A 21,943-nucleotide genomic window follows, 5' to 3' on the forward strand; every position below is an offset into this window, starting at 1 on the left:
TTCTGGGGTTATGGTTTCAAACGCAATGTTGTGTCTGTGGGGATTCTACCCTTGTTTGCATGGGTTTCATTTGAGCGCTCTGGTTTACACCCACAATCCAAAAACATGTTGATGGATAGATTGGCTGTGTGAAATTGTCCATAGGTGTGAGTTTATGCGTGAATGTGTGAGTGTGTGATGACCTGTGATGGAATAGAGCCACTTCTTCACAGCCAATGGATTTGCTCTGAACCCACCGTGACCCTGAACAAGATAAAGCTCTTACAGGAAATGTATGTATGAATTAATTAATTAATAACAGGAATATCAACAGTTCCCCTACATAAATCAGTTGTTGAGATGTAAATAAACAGTTGAAGCTAGTATGCAGCTTCATGTTCTTGAAGCTAGTCTGCAGCTTCATCTTCTTGGGTCCGGCTCTTTTGGAAAAAAAATATAACATGGTTTCGTTCCAACAGGGGGCAGTGTTGTATTGGCTCAAATACATTTTATGGCCATGAGCGCTGTTGTCTTGGTTTCTGACCATGCTGAGGTCTGCTAGCAGGTATTTTATTTATATTTTTGGAAATGTCCAAGTGTGGTTACCTATAATGATATCACAATACCATTAAATCTAATTCTAATAACCAATATTATTTATGTGGATCAGCTTAATTTTTTTACCATAATTAATTGTTAAAATTCCTCTGCAGGTTTCTTGGATTTCTTCTGAGAGTTGAGAGGAAAAAAATCTAATTATTATAACGGAATTTTGAAGGAATGTAGCCCGTTTCTGCATGGTAAGCTAGCATTACTTGTATTTTTACAATCGTGAAACGTATGAACATAATATTAAGTCAGTCCCCTAGGGGGCAATGTTGTATTGGCTCAAATGTATGTTTTATTTTGTTTGTTTGTTTGTTTGTTTTTCCCTGACAGTAAAACCTGCTAGTTCACTGCAATGGTTACATAGTAAAGCTAGTTATGTGGATAGGTTTTATTATATATATATGCTCATACAGTGTGGTTACATCTGCCCATGTCTAACGCTAACAATTGGCTAAAGGTGTATAAAGCACTGCCACTGTGTTATCTGGTTTGTTGGAGCATCACTTCTTGACCTCATTAATGCTTGACTCATTAATGCTGTTTTGGCTGCCATCAGATCCTCACAGCAATGGTCTAACATTTTGCGTAAGCTTTCACAGGGAACAAATTTCATCGCAAGGCTTTTCATTTCAGAAGAAATGCTGAATGAGCAGGAATTCAAAACTATTTAGACATTGAGGGATTGTTCAATTTTGTAGGGGAAGAATTTAACCACTGCACCTTGTAACTCAGTTCCAAGGGACACGATTGCACTTGAAAACAAGCGAGAGAGGTAAAATTAAGAAATGCAATGGGGCCAAAAAATATATTAAACATGCTTACTTCACAAACCGTATAGTGATTTATGGTGATATGTATTTATTTATTTATTATTTATTTAACCAACTCTAGATCCTATTTAGAGGCCTAGGGGAGACAGACCTGTGAATTGCACCAGCTATTGATCCAGGTACTGTTTCCAATAACCTCTGAAATCATTTAAAATTCAAGCAGTGTGTAAAAAGTAGTGGAGAGAAAGTGTCAAAAAAAAGTGTGTACGATTCCTGAGCCGTCATGGAGGGAATCTACGACTTAGCCAATAATGCCCTGAGCATGGAATAAGGCTCCATTATTTCCTAGAGGCAATTAGAATGTGCTTCTGTAATTTGTAGCCTGTTTTTTTTTTTTATCTTTTCTTTTCCTCATGGTGTCTGGATGAGATGGAGGCTCCCCCGATTTTCACATTCCAGTGGGTAATTTAATAGCAGACAATTAGACTGACCCAGCAGCGCACCGATCATGGAGAGGCAGAGCGAGGGACAGTGGGAGGGGGAGGGCATCTAAAATGCCCTGTTTTTCTCTAAGGCCAGGAGCAGAAGGGAATCTTTATCTAGCCTTTAAAATTAATTATGGATGACCCCAACCCCCACCCACCCAGTGCTGTGACCAGTCCGGCTCTAATGGATCTGCTCTGGGCTACACCCAGTCCCCTAAAAAAACCTTTTAATGCCTCACCCTTCTCCATCCTGCACTTTGGACCTCTGCTGTAAAACATGGGAAAGGCCCTGTGCTTGATTTGAATGGATTGTAATGCACTAGATGTCAAAATATCTGTGGACACTGGCTCATACATCACTTTTTCTAAAATGAAGGTACACTAATCATTTCAGATTTTTTACCTTCCTGTGCTCTTCTGTAAAAGTTTTTTTTTTACTATATGTTAAAAATTGCTGTAAGGATGGTTGCTGTGAGTGTGTTAGTAAGGTAGGGTACTGATGTTGGATCCATTCAGGGACTCCCAACTCCTACTCATCTCTGTGGTACTGGATGGATTTCCATCAATCCAGTGAACAGTTTCATTGGAAACAACCTAACCTAGGTAGGTTAATGATTGTTAAATCCTAAGGTATAAAGAGAGGTAGGAAAAATACATGATGGCTATTTCTGGCACATGAACCCATGCAAACAGTCTTCTTCTGTAACCACTCATGATCAAGGTAATGGGTCCTGGGGCCTACCTGGAAATGTTGGGCACAACGCACAAACACACACTGGACAGGGCCCAGTAATTCAAAGGGCATCACACACTCCTCTTGTAACTCACATTATGAATCATTTCACACAGTCTATCCAGCTACTAGCATGTGTTTTTGGACTGTAGCAGGAGACTGAAGCCACCAGAGGAGACCAATCTCCTCACGGACAATGACTCAAGGCTGGGATTGAACCCAGAACCCCAAGACCCTGGAGCTGTGACACTCCCTACCTGCAGACCTGCAGCACCACCATGACTCCCTCAACACAGACCTCATATTTTCAAGGAAGGAAAAATAATAATAGAGATAAATGTAAGGTATGGGCCCTCTAAGACAAACCAACAACATTTTACAATGCAGGCTGCACCAGGGCTCGTGCTCACGGGCCACGTTCAACAGCTCTCTGTCTCTCACACTCACTCACGCACACACACTTCCCCGGCGCGCGACACAATTGTGATGGGGGAGGGGAAAGGGCAGTAGGGAGGGGGCAGATCAGATTAAGTGCCAAATCACCCCACACTCAGGGCATTTATTTGCATTTTGGTGAATGGAAGGGTCATCTATCCCCACAGAGGTGCGATAGGCCACTGCTGGGGGAGGAGAGGGAGGGGTAAATGCGGTAAATTTGCCCCCATCCTCGCGCTCAGCGGACTGGGCTCCCGAGGGTTAAACAGATTTACACGGAGAGGTGCAGTGTGGGGGAAAGATGGAAAACACGCTACAGCTTTAGCTTAGCTTCGACTATAAAAATTGTGTTAGCGTCCCGCGCCATATAAACTGATGAAAAATAGTGTGCACGTGTGAGTGTGATTAGGAGCTAGTGGCCGTGGCTGGATTTCCTTACACGAAAACAAAACACATATAGCCGTGTGCAGAGGCTTCGGGAGCCCCAGGGTTACTCCACACAGCAGGCTTACTGTGGCTCAGTTTAGCCGGATTTGTGGATTCGTTTGTCGGATAATTTAAACCTAACGTCAATACTAACTAACAGGGCAGGAGCTAGGAATTTTCCCATTGGCCAATCCTCAACTTTAGGGTTAGGATTACGGTGTAATCCTGTTTTGTGAAACTCCCCGTAGCCAAATTCAGCTTCAAATATACCCCTCGTTTTTAAGGACCCCCTCTAGTTAAACTCAAGGTTTGACCTTGTTGACACATCCGTGCGGTGCTGCAATAGAAGAAGTAAAATATGTGGCAGTGTCACGGCATTATATTTCCTCTTTTGAAGCTACCGCAAAGACTCAAACAGGTGAATTCAGTCAGTCAGCGTTTCTTATGTCATAAATCTAAGGAAACAATCTTGTCAGCTTGTGGGGCGGGAGTATTTGAGAGGTAGTCCAGTGGATGCAGAGGTAGGGACTAATTGCATTTTTATAGGTCTGCGTGTACTCAAATAAGTCAAGGTGTAAAATCCGAGCCGATTTTAATGCATTAGCGGATTTTCTTTCTGATTTTTTGATGAACAGAGAAGCGTCCTTGTGGGGTTAGGGGGATTTAACGTGCGGTTTTCGTTGCTATAATAAAAAAATAATATTAATTTCATAAACGTTTCTAAATTGATTATTTAAATTCTAATTTTACTTGATTGTCTTGTTTTCCCTTGTTTGGATCAAATGTAGAACGCTGAGAAAGTCTTGGACTTGTAGAAGTCCTAGAACCTCAAAATCGAAGAATAGTGAGGAAAAAGTGTAGTTAAGAACCCCCCCCCCAAAAAAAAACCCTCTAATATAAAACATATATTTTCATGAAAAAAAAAACCTCTAGAGAACCAGTGGACGACAGGTTTCTCACGTTTCCTTCGCTGCTGCGTTGTAATGACGGATTTGTTTAATGTTATTAGCACCTGAATTATAGCATATAAAAGCAATGGATATAAAGAGATTCTCAGACTGTTAAAATGATCATTTCTTGACGTTTCGGAGACTCTAGGTTTTCCGTTGAACAGTATAAATTAAATACATTAAATACGTGTAGCTGTCGTTTCCGGGCCTCGCGGTCGGCTCTAGGCGTGTGGATCACCTTGTGGGGACCAAAATATGTTTAAACACATATGTGGGGACTGGTCTTACTTATGGGGAAAGAGAACAGGTGGGAATGTAAGGTTAGGCTATGCTTGTATTCCTTCTGGTTCAGGACACGTTTAATACAGGTAGTGGTAAAAGCATGAGTTAAGCATACGCAGTTGTAGGTGCGTTTTTGCTTATATGTGTGTGCGCGCAGTCGGATTCACTCAGAGCTGACCATTTGTGGCTCATTTCTAATTTCAGTGTCTCGTGCAGCCTGTTATAGATCACGAGATACGCCTTAAACTGTTTAAGAGAGGTTCACGAAATGCCCGTTTATTTTCTGAACTGGACATATGAGGGGTGTGAGAGGCTGGTAACATATAAAATGTGATTATAAGAAATATTTTATATTTAAGTTTAATCCCATGTTACCTATAATCACAAAAATAAAAATTCACACAGGCGTAAGGTAGAAGTTTGTTTAACTTACAATCCAAATTTATGCATTATATCTTACTCTCTCCGTGTGATCTTTTCCTCTGTCCATTTTGTTTTATTCTATTTTTATTTATTTCTTAATTTAGTTATTGTTTTATGCTATCTTTCTGTTCGCGCTCTCTCTCTCTCTCTCTCTCTCTCTCTCTCTCTCTCTCACTCTCTGTGGGGTTTTATGGTAATTGTGGTTCCTCCTCCCTCTGGGTAGTGTGTGTGTGTGTGTGTGTAGAGGGAGAGAGAGGGAGGGGTATGTGTCTCCGTCTGAGTGTGTGTGTGTGTGTGTGTGTGTGTGCCCCTCTCGCGCTGCTCTCATTCTCCGCGGCGCGCGCTCCTCGTTCAGAAGCTCCGGCGTGTGTCTCGTGTCTCGGACTCTTTTCGCGCTACAGGAAAACAACAACAAACTACAACTACGGCCGCGCGGCCCGAGACGGATCACGGGTTCTTGTTTTTCGCTTTTTATTGCGAGTGTTTTTTGTGCTTTTCCCCTCGGTCTCGAGTGAACGGAAACCATGCGTGTGCCGGCGGGGAAAGCCGCTCTGCCTCGCGCGTGAAGCGCTCGGTTTGTGTGTATGTGTGTGTGTGTGCGTGCGTCCGCGGGAGCTCTCAACATGGCGCTCAGCACGAGCTGAACAACCGACGCGGACCTGAGGGAGAACACCACCTGTACATTCCTCTATCGCTGTTTCTCTTCGCTTTCGGTCTCTTTTCTTTATCTCTCTATCGTTGCCTTTCCTTCAGTTTGTCTTACGTTCGCTGTCTTTCTCGTTTCTTCCCCTCGGTCGGTCTCTCTCTCTCTCTCGCCATGTGTGTGTCTCCGTGGTGTTGTGTGGTGGATTCGCGTGCTCTTCGTGGCCGGTGAGGAAAGACGTGGAAATAAGGTGAAAATTACACGAGAAGCGCGCAAGCTGACCAACTACAACAACGAAAAAGTGGACGACTGGGAACGGGACTGAGACTTTTACTCGTCTGTTTCTCGTGGCTCTCCTCTCTTTTCGTCCTCTGACGTGTTTTTCCGCGGGGGCTCTCGCGCTCGGCCCCCTTTGTGAGTTGGACGCGTGTGGACAAACCAGCCGGTAAGAAGAGCTCTAAAGTTCTTGACTTGTTTTCAATGCCCGATCTTACAGACTTTGTGGTACTTATTTGTGCGTGTTTTGCTATCTCCAAGAGGTCCCCACATGATAGGTCAACATGGATGGAATGGTGTAGCCTCTTTCCTGGGCTTCAGTCCAGTGTTTTATTTTTTAACTTGAATTCAACTTTATTTTTATTATTATTATTACACCCAAAGGAAATAGGCACTACATTGTAGTTACCACTGTAAAGCTCTGAGATTAGGTCTGGGTTTGGGTTTATTGTAGTATTACTTGGCCACAGCAAGAGAGGTCTCTGGAAGTCCTCACAAGTGTGGCTAAATGAGTTTTTGTGTGAGAGCTTTCTTGTGCATGTGTTCTCTCTTTGAGAAGGACACTGCGGGCTTTAAATAATAAAGTATTCGCACACGAGAGACAGCAAGAAAGAAACAAAGAAAGAGAGAGAAAGGCAGGGGGTGATTTTGCCCTTCTAACACGTCGTCTTGTTTGTAAACACGTCGTTGGCGTTGCTGTTGTTTTGTCTGTTTTTCTGCCGCTCTGCGTTCGAGCGGCTCGCGCGTCTTTGAAGGTACGAGGGCACGAGGTCGCGAGCAGACTTGTGCGTGTGTGTATGTGTGTGTGAGAGAGAGAGAGAGTGTGTAAGTGTGTGATTAAAGTGTTTGTTGCGGGACTTTCCTTCATGTTCGCTGATTCAAAGCTAGAGCCGATCGTAGATGTTATGTCTCGTTCTTTTAAAGGTTTCTCAGAAGTGCACGTGCTGCTGCCGTTTGCCTCGCGCGCTGCTTTATTTCAGCTCCGTAAGGAGTTAATGCGTTTCCTCGCGCTCGGGGATCTATTGATTTCGGAGCCTCGCCCTTTTTGTGTCGGCGAGTTTGGAGCTCCAGATAGGAGATTAGAAAGTCGCTTTATTCCTGAAATATAGGCAATATTTCTCTTTTGTTTGGACGGTGTTAATAGTTTTGGTTTAAACCTGCGTGCTTCGATGTTGTTTAAATTCTTTTTTAAAATACTTATAATTGTGTGTATTATTATAATTTTAAACAACGATTGTATATTGTATATATGTAGTGCATATGTTGTGTGTTTGTTTGGCCTATTAATATTATTTCTGAGGTTTGGAACTGCGCTCGCGCTCCGCTCCGTGTCAGCGCGAGCTCTACAGCGCGAGGCGATCGCACCGCGTGCGTGTGTGCGCGCGCGCTCGCGAGAGAGAGAGGGAGGGATGGGATGAGGGGGGAGAGATCGAGCGAGCGGAAAGCTCGCGCAGGCGTTCCGGTGACCGTTACCGCCTCACACAGACACACACACACACTGCGAGAGAGTGGGAGGTTTGTTTTCATGTATTGTGGGGACATCATAGACTTGCATTCATTCCGTGCCGACTTACCATAACCTTATCTATAAGTACTATTCGCCTAATCCCAACCCTCTACCCTGACCACAACTTAAACTTAAAAAAAGATTATACCCTAAAAAGGAATGATTTTACCTTGTGGGGTCCAGCTTGTGGTCAAGGACAGGGAACAGAAGTCCCTACAATTATTAGTGTGTAAGTGGGTCCCCACAACGTGATATATTCCTGGTTTACACACGTGAAGGCTTATGCCGCCAGGTAATATCACACATACCCCTAAACCATAAATCACAACCCTTAACCCAGCAAATACATTGCGATTTTTCTGCTCTTGGAGCTGTCCCAAACAAGTGGCATTTGTCCATGAATCTGTATATATTTGAAGAGCTAACAAAATGGTCACTTTCAGAGAACAAAAAAGTCCGTCCTTTATACATACTTTCCTGTCCTTTCAGGTGGGTGACATTCAGTCCTCACAAGGGTACGCAGACAAGTGCGCGAACACACACACACACACACTCAAGCTCGCGCGGTGGCCTCCCGTATTAGTTAATGGACTATACCCCCACCCCCTAACCCCACCCCAGGGCGCGCGAGCAGCGCCGCTGTTTTAATCCGTTTGTGTCGTGGAGCGAGTTTCTGATTCTCTTTGTCCCACATTCGCCCCAACCCGGACACGCAGCGCGAGCTGCGAAACAAAAGAGGATTGTGTGTGTGTTTTGTGTGTGTGAAACTTAGTTTTTTCGCACGTATAGGACACCCGCGACCCGCTCGGAGGAGATTCTCTTGTGTGCTAGCGTCCCTGTATGTGTCTCTGTGTGCTAGACGTCTCTGTGTGTGCCCATGTGTATGTATTGTGTGTGTGTCCTGCAGTCAGCCCGCGCGACCCAAGTCCAGTTGGCCCCGCTAGTCCTGTAATACCAAGGCAGTGCCAGCCAATCAGTGGTGAGCACCGAGTAATCTGACCCTGCACGCGATGTTCGTGGACATGTTCCACTCCCTGGAGGGGTTCTTACTGTATTTTCAAGTTTAGGTGAAAAACAATTAACTGTCATAGCTCATGATTCAAAGCTAATATTTGTGATATCATATTGCTTGTACAATATATATTATTTAAATCATAATAGCTATTGAACCAGTCAATTCTTATATAAGTTTAAAAATGCAGAAAAGTATTTGTATCGAAATTCAGAAATATATATATATATATATATATTTAATTGATCATGGGATTTAAGACCTGTCCATTTTAGTTTGCTTTGAAGAATCGTTTTGCATTTTTATAGGCCTAACATTTTCGAATTTCGTCAGAAGACACTAAATAAAATACCTTAAGTTTTCACTTTCGGAACAAGGTTTTGGCCATTTTCCTCTGTAATTTATTGACTGTCAGAAAACCAGAGTCAATAGGCAGTCATTCATTAACACTAAAAGGGCTGGATGATATATTGGTCTGGGGTTTAGCCTTGGCTACTCCAAATTTTATGTTTGTCATATGCAAACTTTCCAGGATTTTTTATTGGAAGCAGAATTTCCACGTGTCTGTTTTTGTTGAAGTAACATTGTAATAAACACATGCCTTTGCATGTCCTAAAATATCTGGGTTTGATAAATGAACATCACACTAGTGCCTGCTGACCAACAGGTTTTTAACTAAAATTATCATTTTTGAAATATTTCTAGCCCTGTAACCACTGCATGTGAATACTTCACTTGCTACGTTAGCGCACAAGCTGACAATCATGTACCCTGACCAGCCCGTGATCTTGACACTTTTTGATTAATGGTTTTAATCCAAAAAATGTGAATCATTTGGTGTCAAAAATGAATTCGAGTCATTATTCAGCCAGGGCACACAAAGGGTTCGTATTTGTGTAAGGTGTAACGTTTGGTCTGGTGAGTAACACGACTGGCTTTAAAAGCAACAGAGTGTGGTTTGATTCCTTGCTTGGGCAGGTACAAAAGAAAAAGGTTTTAGAATCCTTGGGCAAGACTTCTAACGCTCCATTAGCCCATCAATGTTTACCCATCATGTTTAAATCCTGGATAAGGACATCTGCTAAATTACCTGAATATAATGTATTGGATATATCGTGAAAAAGACAATTTATGACTGCGGTATTGTAATACATATTTTTTGTCTGTATCATACAGCCCTTAGCTCCGTGGTCTCAGCTGGCTTTCCAAAAGTAAACATAAAAACGCAGCGGCGCAATTTATGGCTTGACGGATTTTGTGCGCTGCCTGTGTGTGCGTGTGAGGTGAAACTCCACATTTTGACCGGGTCGTCTGTTGCTGTAAACAGGGCTATGTGTGTGTGTGTGTGTGTGTGTGGTGCTCTCAGGGTTTGTTTATTTATAGCGGTAGCTCGTGCCTCCTCGCACAGGCTCAGAACAGCAAGGCCGGCTGGTGGACACACTCAGGCCTTTCAGCTCCCCTAGAAAAGGAGAAGGAGCCATGTTTGAATGTTAATGAATGTGCCCTGGGACACAAAACTGAAAACACACTGGAAAACACACCACAACACACTGGACAAACTGGAAAAAATGATGAAAAAAAGATGTATTGGTTAAACTTGTGATAAATTGGGCTATTTAAGCTGTTTATTAAGTCCTACCGAGTTTAGTGTTAACTGGTTCGGAATCGACGAGTTTAGGGTTGAGTTATGTAAGTATTGTGTTTATTATTAACCAAGGCTTGGGGTTGGTATTGACTGGGTTTGCTACTTACCAGGTTTTGTGTAGGTTTTGTGTAATAGTTTGGTATTGGGTGGATTTAGGTTTGAGTTTGGTATTATATTAGTTTGATATGTTATTGGGGTATTAAATGGTTTTGGTTTGCTCTTACCTTCATTTTGGGTTTAAAGACCTGGGTTTTGGTTGTAGTTACTATTCGGCTTTGCGTTTGTATAGTAGATATTTAGGATTTAGTTATTTGGATTTGGGGTTGTTTGCTTGATTTGGGCTTTTGTAGTAACTGGTTTTAACTGGCTGTGGGGTTAGGTATTAGCCTGGTTGGGCTTTAGTTATTATCTGGATTTGGGATGTTGAGGGAGGAGATGGCGCTGTTTTCCCCCACTCCCACTTCGAGTCCCGAGGATTGAACCAAAAACTAGTGTCTAAATTATTATTAGTGTTTATATTATTCTTGGGAGTAATTACAAGACTGGTTTGTTATTTAGTATTTGGATTTGGTATTAACTTAGTTGGGGGTTAAGTTGTCTAGATTGGAGCTTTAGTTGGTGTCTGTGTTTGCTTTTAACTGGGTTTTGGAGTAAGGATTAATTGGGTCTGTCCTTTAGTTAATGTCTGAATTTAGTTTTAACTTGGTTTGTGCTAAAGTTAGCTTTGAGCTTTAAATGTAACTGGGTTCAGGGTTCAGGCTTTGTTTGGTAGTGTCTGGGTTTGATATTTATTAACTGGCTTTCGGATCTCCTCTTCGTCTCGCTCCGTTGCCGTCCTCCTTTGTCTCGCGCTGTCTGTTTTCTCTCTGTTTTCATCCTGCCGCCGGTGTGCGTGCAGCGCGCGAGTGGAAATTTGGTGCGAGAGAGCGGAGAGGCGCGGGGATCCGGTTACACAGGCGCTCGCGCCCGGAGACGCCGCAGAGTGATTGAAGTCTCTCCCTCTGTCTCTGAGCGAGAGTCTCGCGGGAGAGAGAGGGAGGGGGCGTTGGGGTGTGAGGGGGAGGGGGGAGTGTGAGCTTCTCCGCTTCATCGCGCTTTTTGTGTCCGCGTGCAGCGGGAGCCTCCACGCTGTTTTCTCAGTTTTTCACTCGAGAGCGTGAGGCAGCTGAGCACGGAGCGCCGCAGCTCGCGCAGCATGCAGGTAGCAGCCGTTTTTATCGCCCTCATTGCATCATCTCGTTCAGGCCAATTAAATTTGAACTCCCACCATTCCTGCTCAGTGTCTCACAAGCCGCAGAACTGACGAGGTTTAGTTTGAAGAAAGTAATTTAAATTAGTTTAAAGTGTTGTGTTTGAAATTCCAGTTGTTTTGACTGGATTTAGTGTTGGGTTTGGTTTCCACTTGGTGTAATGTTGGGGTTGTTTTCCACTGGGTTTAGCTTTGGGTTGTTTTTTGACTAAGTTTAGTTTTGGGTTTGGTTAACATTGGGTTTAGTGTTGGGTTTGGGGTTGGATTTGTTGACCGGGTTTAGTTTTTTTTTTTTTGACTGGGTTTAGTTCGATGTTGAACATACGCTCAGTATGGGGGCTGTTTCTTGTTGTGGTTTGCCTGCCTGACCGCTCTAGGTCGTCTGACTAATGGACAAATAGAATTCGGGGTGCGTGTTCTCTCATGAAAACTCTGGGAGATCTCTGCTTTTAAACTTCAGTTCCCAGCATGGCAACACAGTGTTCTGTTTTAATTAAAGACGTTCACACTGACCCGTTAGACATTGAACCTACAGAGCTACGAGATATTGAGCTGCTCTGTGTTTCTTTACTGACTAACCTCTAGAATCCCCTAAAGCCCCATCTTTTTCTCGTAAGTGGTACTGGTTGTCTGACCACACGTCGTGGGCTTTCCTACGGTCCCTCCACGCCACAAACAAAACACATCCAAACAGAAGCTGAGCGGGCAATCCAGCAGCTAAAGTGAAGCCAGCGAAATACGCCCTGCCCTTCCCCTCCCCCACACTGCTGCGCTGCGAAATGGTGGCCTCCCTCGCTCGCTCTGTTCTCTCTCTCTCTCTCTCTCTCTCTCTCTCTCTCTCTCTCTCTCTCTCTCTCCGTATGAAAGGCATAATAATTTTTCTCTCGCAATGTATTACTCTCGCGCTCTTCCTCCTCTCGCATTGTGTCTGAAATTCAGAACAAGTATCTTAACTAAGACACAACAGCCTGTGCCAAGTTTTTCCTCATTTAAACATTTCTAGCAAAATTATCTTCAGTAATCCACATCTACTTTGTGTTTGTATTTGGTTTTACTTGTGTAGTCTTCTACTTGAACTGTTCTTCAATGGTGACTACTGGGACCTATTTTTGTGTCAAAGAAATACACAAAGGTGAACACTGGCTAATGTGTGCCTACCCCAGTGAGCACAAAAACGTGTTATGATGACATGAAATGGATGTCCATGAAACAAATGATCTTAAGCCAATGTGAGCATTTTAGTATGTCTTTGTATGATGACATTCGCTGTTGTATATAAAAACATGGAAATCCTCCCTTTATGGTCAGAGAAATACATATTTAGAGGACTCTGGAAAGATGACTGGATTTATATGCAAATTGGACAAACTACAATACCCATTTATAGACTAATGAAAGTCAGGCCAGACTGGTCAAATAATGAATGTCTTTGGACACTTCTGGTTGGTATGTGTTCTCTGGGACCACATATCTCCTGATGTGTTCATTTTTTAATTTTGTTTGTATGTTTGTTTGTTTTAAAGTCATCTTGTTAATATATTTACAAATTTAGAGCTTATAAAGATTCAAATTGTTTTCACGACTTGCCAATATATTAGCTTTCCTATTTATAAACTAATAACTATTAGATGTAAGATGTTGTGTATTTGGGACATAATTTAGTTTAATCAATGCTTTCATCAGCATTTAACAAGTGTTTAACATCGGCGTGGATATATGTGTGTATGCTGATAAAGTAGTGAATTTGTGCCATTTGTACATGCTTTTAGTGGCCTGTTTAGGTTTGTGATTGATGGCCCCTTTTGAGAGGCCCTTTTCTCCTCTGAACTCTGAAGGAGGCTGTGTGAGAGTCCCACCTAAGATGCCCCAACTCCCAGAGGCTTTGAGCGAGTGAAAGGCTGCTAAGGGCTTGTATTAGCACAAAGAGGCCTCAAAAAACTGGAAATTACAAAGTGTAATGGGAGGGTTTACAAATACAGAGGTGGTAAGATGGGGGCATAAATGTCTTACATGTTTATAAGGATTAAGGTGTGTGTGTGTGTGTGTGTGTGGAGTTGGGTGTTTCCAAAGGTGTCAGCCCATTAGCACCTGGCATAGGCTATGAGCTGGATGAGAAAAACAAACTTGTTGGGTTAAAATTGCTAATTGCATATAGAAAAAAAAGACAAAATCCTTCAATTAGTTTTGCATGTTTTGTAATTGCCTATTTTCTGTTGTGATCATGTGCAGTTGGCTGTAATTGCCAGGCTGTGAATGCCTCCCCCAATCTCTGTTTTTAGCCCCTGACATTAGCCCCTGTTGCTACACAGGTTGCCATGGAAGTGACGAAAATTAGGCGTGGGGGGGTGGTTAAAAGTGGGCCTCAGTGTGATTGATGAGACAGGGCAGTGTAGCCCCTCTGTCGGTGGCAGCCGGGAGCAGATAAGAGCTCCCTGGTTGGCCTTATTGAAATCCAGAGCGTCAGTAACATGGACTGGGTGGCTGCATGGCTGCTGATTGCATCTTTTGCATCTTTCCTTCCGTGCTGCTGTGATGAAACCCCCCTCACCCCTCTCTTTTTTTCACGGGTAGGAGGAAGACAGATATAGAAGGAGTGGTGGAGGTGGGGGGAAGGGTGCTGAGCACATGGAGGCATTTCTTATCTGAGCCCTTGCTCCTTGATAACAAAGTCACGTGCTCCGAAGCCTGGACGCTGGCCATGCAAAAGCAGGCATGTTTTTAGGAGAGTCAGACTGTGGCCTGACAGAAGAGGCTGTTTGCTTTTCTTGTCTTCCCTTCCCTGAGTCGCTACGCTTATTCCTTTTTGCCGGTTTGGTTTGTTGAAAAGACTTGGAGGGCACATATCTTAGTCTAAAGTTCAGTTGCTGAGAACTTCAAAATACTTAGAAAGTAGTTCAGGCACTGCAGTCCATGTCTTTTAAAGGCTTTTAAGATTTCCTCAAAGGCCTGTTTATGATTTTGGATGTTTTTTTTTTTTTAATTTTTTAATAGAAATTTTTCGAATGAACACCAGTTGCATTATCTCTACTACTACTACTACTACTACTACTACTATTACTACTACTACTACTCATTTAAAACACTTTATTCATATTCATTACTCATACCCAAGGGGCATGTGCTTTCTTTCATTGTTTCTGACCCCCTTGCAGCACTCCTTCATTTTTGTTTTTTCCTAGATGCATTTGTTTTTGCCAAAGTAAAAATAGGAATACTTAGTGAACACACACAAATATTATTTAAAACATGATAATATTTCACCTTCACTCTTGCTTTCTCCCCATAGGCGTTTGCCCAAAAGGGATGGTAACGACCAAAGAGTCAAGCAACAACTGATTGAGCAACAAAAGCATCATTCAAAGCATGGTAAGGCATGGTATTAGCACTATTTAGCACATGGTGTTATGAAGCAATATGTCCTCAGACTACTTTCCTTCCTTCTCCATCTCCCTATTTTAGTATCTGTACTTATTTGGCTGTGATAAACCAATTCACCTACCTGGCCTTCCTGATGCTCATCTGACAATAGACCTCCTAGCCATTTTCTCCATTGTTTACGTGTGTATGCAGTGGGAACATGCCAGTAGGATCAGTGTAATTTAGATCCCCGCCATCTCCTTGGCATAGATATGCGCCTCTGTCTCTCTTGGGCCCGATGGGAAGACGGATCTGAGCTGTCTGCCGGGCGTCTCCTAAAGCATACATCAAAGCCCTGTCTCCCCCTGCTGAAACCTTGGCAAGGCTGACATTTAAGAACGATCTTGCCGTCTCCCTTCTGTGACCTTGACTGACACGATTCGTTCTGACTTTCGCACCATTTCCCATAGCTTTGGCTCTCAATGTGAGAAGAAAAGGAGTATCGCTGTTCATAACTCCACCTTAAGACCCTACTTTATGTGAAATTAATGAAGTAAATTAACTTTTATATTGATAGCACAATGTGAGCATACTAAATTTTATGATATCCACTGATTTACCAATGTAACGTAATGTAATGTAACTTTGTTAATACACTATTTCATTTTGCCTGTTCTCAATCATCTTTCCTTTTTCCTCCCAGGTGGATGCAAGTGCAGCCTGCAGAATGAACCCTCTCACAGCACTTGGCATCGATCAGAGCAGCCTGATGCGGGAAAGCCTCCATGTTCACGGGGGAATGGTTTATCCGCCAGGAATCCGAACCCTGCCAACAGAAAAGGGATACGTTGGAGACCGGATCCCAGAATTACTCTATAAACCTGAAGTGTCACTGGACAGCAGGAAAGCCACTAATGGTTATGTTGGACTTTATAAAAGCCCCCCATCAGGGATTCAGAAACCACTGGTTGTGCCAGGGACTGGGGCGGATGCTTTGGGTTTGGACAGACGTGTTGGACCTGTGGACAAGCCCTCAGATTTGGGATTAAATGCCGGTAGCGCCAGCGGCTTCCTGCGCCTCCCATGGGTGAGTCCTTACCATGAAGCCGGAATATATCCCTTCTTAGACTCAAACAAGTACGCTGCCCTGAATATGTACAAAGCGTCCTTCATGTCTCAGCCTTCACCATATCTGCCCCAGCACCTGGCCTACCAGTCACTTTGTGCTGGGGCAGGAGGGAGTGCAGCAGGTGCTGAAAGGTTGTTCTACATGCCCCCTTATCCTCCAGCACCCATTTCATCACCACTTCCACCTCCTTTAAGGATCCCTACAGGTACTGTCGCCCCTACGACACTTTCTCCATTGGTGCATCACCAGGACAAAACTTTACAGAGTATTGGGCCTAGGATTCACCATGAGGCTTCAGCATTTGGGCAGCAGACTTTGCATCAACAGGCCCAGTCACACCACCAGGCACAGAGCGAGAGGCAACACACCAACACTGGAAGTAATAGCACTATCAACAACAATAGCAGCAGCAGCAAGTCCACCAGAACCCCTTCCAGCAAGAGCTCTAGCAACAGCAGCAGCAGTAGTACCGTTAGTAGTAGTACTACCAGTACCAGTTGTAACCACAGTAGTACTAGTAGTAGTAGTGGTAGTACTAGTATAATCAGCAGCTCTGCTGCAAGTATTCCAGTAGACTCAAGCCCTTCTCTGGTGATGCAAGCACCCCGTCCCCCTCCACGCCCCTCCCAGCCCCCTGGTGCTCCCCCACCACTTGTGGACAGCACTTTAGACTTCCAGAAATCCATATTCCGGAGTCCTTCATCCTCATTGTCCTCCTCATCCACTCCTGTGGTTTCCCATCCTTTCTACATGTCCCAAGAGAATCGCTCCCCAATAAGGCCTGCCAGTCAGAAGCCCAAGTCTAAAGAAGTGAGCTCAGAGCAGCACAAGAGTGGAGGAAGTGAAAAGAAAAGTTGTAGTTCTCCTGTTAAAACCTCCACCGATAAACCTGCACAGCAGGGCCCCCTTACCAAAGACCCAGCAGACAAGCCTTTGGACCTGTCTGGCAAGATCATGGATTTTGAAGGACCTCCGAATGGATTCCCCCTGAAGCTGGAGGCTTTGGCAAAGCTGGGTTACTCTTCCAGCTCTCGTTATGGCCTTCCCCCAAGTAGAGAGCTTCTGAAAGAGACCCTGTCTCCATCGTCCTCTGCTATTAGCACTACTACTAAAACTCCAGAGAGGCCTGAGATTATTAGCACTTTACACTCTTCTTGGGTGGTGCCAAGCACAGCCCAAACAGTCAATACTGAGTCCAACCACAGCAAAAGTTCCACAGTCATCAAAAATAAGAATCTGGAGCATGTAAACCAGCAAACAAGGAGCTCTTCATGCCCGAGGATTGGGGAGCCCAACAGTACTGTCGTCCCTAACCCTTCTCCAGTTGTTGTTGTTGCTTCAGGATGTCGACCATCGTCTGCCTCCCCTTCTCCCAAAGTTAATGGTGAATGGCCCAAGTCTGCACCTACCCCACCAGAGAAAGTGCCAATGACTCATAGGGGCAGCAGCCACCCCTCAGCCTCAAAGCCAACAAAGACACCTAAGAAGTCAGAAAACACTGAAATTATCTTCAATCCCCAACAGCCCCACCTAGAAAATGGCCATCCATCCAGTCACCTCTACATGGCCCAAGGTGAAGCCTATTTGCCCACTAGCTTGGCATATGCTAACAGATACCTCCCATATTCCATTCCAGAAACTATGTCCCTCCCACACTTGCAGTTGCCCAGCAAAGGGCCGGTGTACCCTCACCCAGTCCTGCTGAGCAGCAGCAGTCTTTATGCTGCACGTTTGCCTCATAAGCCTGGCCTTCCTTATGGAATACCGCCCACTCATGGAGAGTACCTAACCTACCATGACTCGCAAGAAATGGTTCACCCTCTGATGTCCCCCCACTTGCCTCTTGACCCGAAAGTCAACGAGAGACTTGAGAAGAGGTCTAGACCTCAGGAGAAGACTTGGCAACACGAGGAGACTTCTTATAAGCAGACGAGTGCCTCTGACATGGACACGCGCTACAAATCTGAGAGGGAGTCAGAAGGGCCAGAAGGTCCAGGCTCCAAGCCTCAGAGCAAGCCGTACACAACAAGCAAAGAGGAGATTGTCTGTATCGACCTAGTTCAAGACGACACAGATGGCAGTCCTGAGCCGGACAAGTATTGTGCCAGCCCTGCCAAGCCGAGGGAGCCCACCAAGCCAACCGGCAGTGGAACAGGGGAGGGGACTGGGAGTGCTGGTAATTCCGAGGGGAAGGAGCCAGAACTCATGCAGATCCTGCGCTCCAGCCAGTCTGTGGAACTCAAGCCAGCTGAGGCTGAGCGACAGCCAGAACCCCGTAGCCCTCTCGAAGCACAGGAGCGTCCAGAGTCTCCTGGGCAAAGCCAGGGTGAGGAAAGCTCCAGCGAGCGTAGTCCACTGCCTCCTCTGCTGGAGGAGCAGACTCTGCGCTGCGCCAGGACCTCTGGCGACAGGGTTCGACCAGACGCCGCAAATTCCAAAGCCGATCGGCACCATGCCATGCGGCATTACATGGATCTGGGTAAGGAGAGAGTGGAAAATGCAGAATGTCACGAGGATGAGGAAGATGGACAAGGCGGCTCTAAAAACAAGCGGTCTAGCCTGGCCAAACGGATAGCCAACTCGTCCGGCTACGTGGGTGACCGCTTCAAGTGCGTCACTACTGAGCTCTACGCAGACTCCAGCAAACTAAGTCGGGAACAGCGCGCCTTACAGGTGAGCAGGATTTGTGGAGGCTGAAGCGGTGGGGGGGGGTTGGGTGTTAAGTTGGTTCATGTTTAATGTTCTGCTTGCTTTCGTACTTTCACAATGGCCACACACTAAAATCATAAACTATTGAAATTCAGGTTCAACGTACTTCAGGTTATGGTTTAGGTATCAGTGGTTCTGGGGAGAGTTTTGGTATAAATACTAGGTTTAATCCTTAGGGAGAATACCCAAGGCCAATCACTGCCTTTCTTTATGAAAGAGGCCTTGGTTGGCCTGTGAAGGGTAAAGCCTCTCCATAAAACCGACTCTAACGGCCATAGTTCCGCTCTGAGGCAGCTCTTGCGTCAGACCGCCACGCTCAGTCATATTGCGAGCCTTGGTAATTATGGCTGGCTGTTACCCGCGCACTAACCCCCCCCCCCCACGCTGCCCCCCACTCGCACCTCCTCCTCCTCCTCATTTTTTTTTCGCTCCCTGCTGTGTTGCTGTTGAACAGCGGGCAGGCTCTGGCGACAGCCGTGAGAGAGGGAATTAACACAACATGGTGTGTGTGTGTGTGTGTGTGACTGTGGCTGGGTTAGCGGCAGAAAGAGTTAACACTACATGCCGTCTGTGGCTGTGCTTGCCCAGTCGAGCGGAAGCTCAGCTGCTCTGTGTGTGTCTGCGCCTGCCATGGCCTCGCTAGCACATAATGCTTCAGGCAACCGCTAACCTGCAGGCGAGCCCCGGAGACTGGCGGGGTGTGTGTTTGTGTGTGTGTGTCTATTTTTGTGTGCGGGAGAGCAAGAGCAATAGCCTGCCCACAGCCACACACCCACTTCTACAGGGCTTCTATTCTACCTCCCTTTCCAAACACACACATACACACACACACACACACACACATCCCCAAGCCCCCGATCGCTCAGCGCACAGTGGCAGCCCTCCCAGCTTAAGTGAAATCCGGCCCATTCATTTCTGATGGGGAAGATTAGAGGTCTTCAGCAGCAGCAGCGAGACGAGTGCTCTGCCTGGCAGAGTCATTAGTGTACACACATACACGCTGAGTGCAGAGAGATAGAGAGGAAGATGGGGAATTCGGCAGACCTCATCTTCTCCCGCGTTTGCAGTGACTGTCTGTGACGAACAGAGGACTTTTAAAGAAACCGTTTTAAAGGTTTCCTGGATCTGGCCTGAATTACAGCATTACCAGTGTTTCTCCTTTAACAGGCCCCTTCAGTCCAGCACTGAAGCTTGGTCTGTGTTGGAGCAACCCAACCCATGGACCAGCAGTTTGTTTTGGGGACATTTTGGAAGGCTTTTACACACAGAGCGCCATTTATCCAGATTTCAGTAAATGAACACATCTATAGCAGATTTTTCATAAGGCAAACTTTAGCAATGAGGTCATGAACTCACTCAAGCAGACACTGCTGTTTGTGGGATTTACAGCAAGCAACATAGCATCCGCAGGAAAATTCCTAATGACATGCCTATATATATATATATATATATATATATATATATATATATATATATATATATATATATAAAATGAAAGATCTCTGGATTAGGAACACCTAACTGGTATCTACAGTCTAATCTGCCTGTTTCTCTGCGTACATTTATATCCCAGTTTCGCCCTTCTTTTCAATGGTCAGGACCCCCACAGATGCCAACAGAGCAGGTATGATTTGGTTGGTGGATAATCCTCAGTGCTGTGGTGACCCTGATGTGGCGATGTTGTTGTGGTATGAGGAGTGGTTCAGACACAGCAGTGCTGCTAGAGTTTTTGCCCTCAGTGTCACTGCTGGGCTGAGAATAGTCCACCAACCAAAAATGTCCTGTGTCTATGATAAATGTGCACCAAATAGATGAGTAGAACAGATGTATTGACTTTACATCTACGATGTGAACCTACAGCACTGCTGTGTCTGATCCAAACATACCAGCGCAACACACACCACCCAAATCATACCAGTTCTGTGAGGGTCCTGTGGTGGTCACATTGAAGAGCAGGGTGAAAGGGCGATAAGAAAGTATTCAGAGAAACAGGTGGACTACAGTCTGTAGAACTACAAAGTGCTACTGTATGGTCAGTGGGGCTGATAAAATGGAACGGTGTGTTTAGATACAAGTTAGGATTAGGATGTTCCTAATCCAGCGATTGTTCAGTGTATATATTCTTTTTCTTAAACTCACAGTTGATTTTTGTTGTTATCTAAAAGTGTGTGTGTGGGGGGTGGGGGTCAAGATCATGTTGATTGTGTTTAAATGATTGTTCTGACTGGAAAGAATAAGACATTGAGCACACGTTCTAATTGCTTAGATGGAAGTCGTATCACCAGAGGACAGTAATTTAAGTCAACCAGCCGCTAACTGTGAGGTTAGTTCTTTATTTTTTTATTACTAATCAAAAGTTGAAATGAGTAACGCTTGGTGCTCTCCCCCCTCTTCCACAGAAGGTCTTCTTTTGACTCAGAGCATTTGTTCCTCAATGTGTCGCCACACACACACACACATGCTTACACAAACACACACACACTTATTTAGGGAAAATAGAATCACATGGCATGACTAGTCTTGCCAAAAGAATGATACTGCAAAAAAAATCGGATCCTCACTGTTTCCCCTTTTCGCGTAAACGTGGGCGGTCAGCAGAGACTTTTTGTGCACTAATGCTACATGGTTAATGTAGCTCCTATAGATAAGAAACGTAATTTTGATGTAAAACATAGTTAGCATGGTGCAAATTGCATGCCGACTCTTCACACGCTTGAGTTTTTGAAGGCATATAATTGAAAATTACACAATTTTCCACTTGTAGTCAATCAGCCAAGACTTGTTTGGCGGCTTCTGGTTTAGTTCTGGAGCTGTGAGGCTGTTGTTACTAACAAACACTGGACATCACTAGACAAGTCTTTTTTTAATGAAAGTTCCTTTAAGGTAGTCCAGACTTGATGTGGTTGAGGACACAGAAAGGCTAAATTCTGTAAACAATGAAGAAGACCTCACTGTGTAGCTGAACATAGCAGTCAGCCATGTTAGGCAACTGGAATAGAGCTGGAATGACCGGACGCAGGAGAGAAGTGTTTGGGATGAATGTCTGGAAAATGGACAGAATATTGAATTCTAGTTTTTGGCAGAATTAGCCCCAGAACCCCAGCCCTAAACCAAAGAAACAGAATGTGGGCATGTGTTTGCTGAGGTGGAAAATTGTGTATATTAGCATAATTATATTTCGCCTAACTTTTCATCTATTGTATGTTGTCTGACATGAAAATGGACCAACATGAAAAGTCCCAAAAAATTTAAATAAAAGTAAAAAATATGTCAGCCACTCAACAACATTTAAGGTTAAACAAATATGGCAAATTTTCACCAAAA

The 21,943-nt window shown here is 44.5% G+C and overlaps 1 protein-coding gene across 1 annotated transcript in view; it reads left to right on the top strand.

Moving 5' to 3' along the window:
• The first annotated feature begins 5,997 nt into the window (after positions 1-5,997).
• The window catches only part of LOC136677387 (BCL-6 corepressor-like), a 55,434-nt gene continuing 39,488 nt past the window's right edge, over positions 5,998-21,943 (top strand). Inside the window, exons 1-4 of the mRNA XM_066654909.1 lie at positions 5,998-6,180; positions 14,711-14,790; positions 15,485-18,583; positions 20,886-20,942. Of these exons, the coding sequence (XP_066511006.1) occupies positions 14,788-14,790; positions 15,485-18,583; positions 20,886-20,942 (3,159 nt within the window). The 5' untranslated portion in view covers positions 5,998-6,180; positions 14,711-14,787. The remainder of the gene's footprint in view (positions 6,181-14,710; positions 14,791-15,484; positions 18,584-20,885; positions 20,943-21,943) is intronic.

Source organism: Hoplias malabaricus, chromosome X2, assembly GCF_029633855.1.
Source record: "Hoplias malabaricus isolate fHopMal1 chromosome X2, fHopMal1.hap1, whole genome shotgun sequence".
NCBI lineage: Eukaryota > Metazoa > Chordata > Actinopteri > Characiformes > Erythrinidae > Hoplias > Hoplias malabaricus.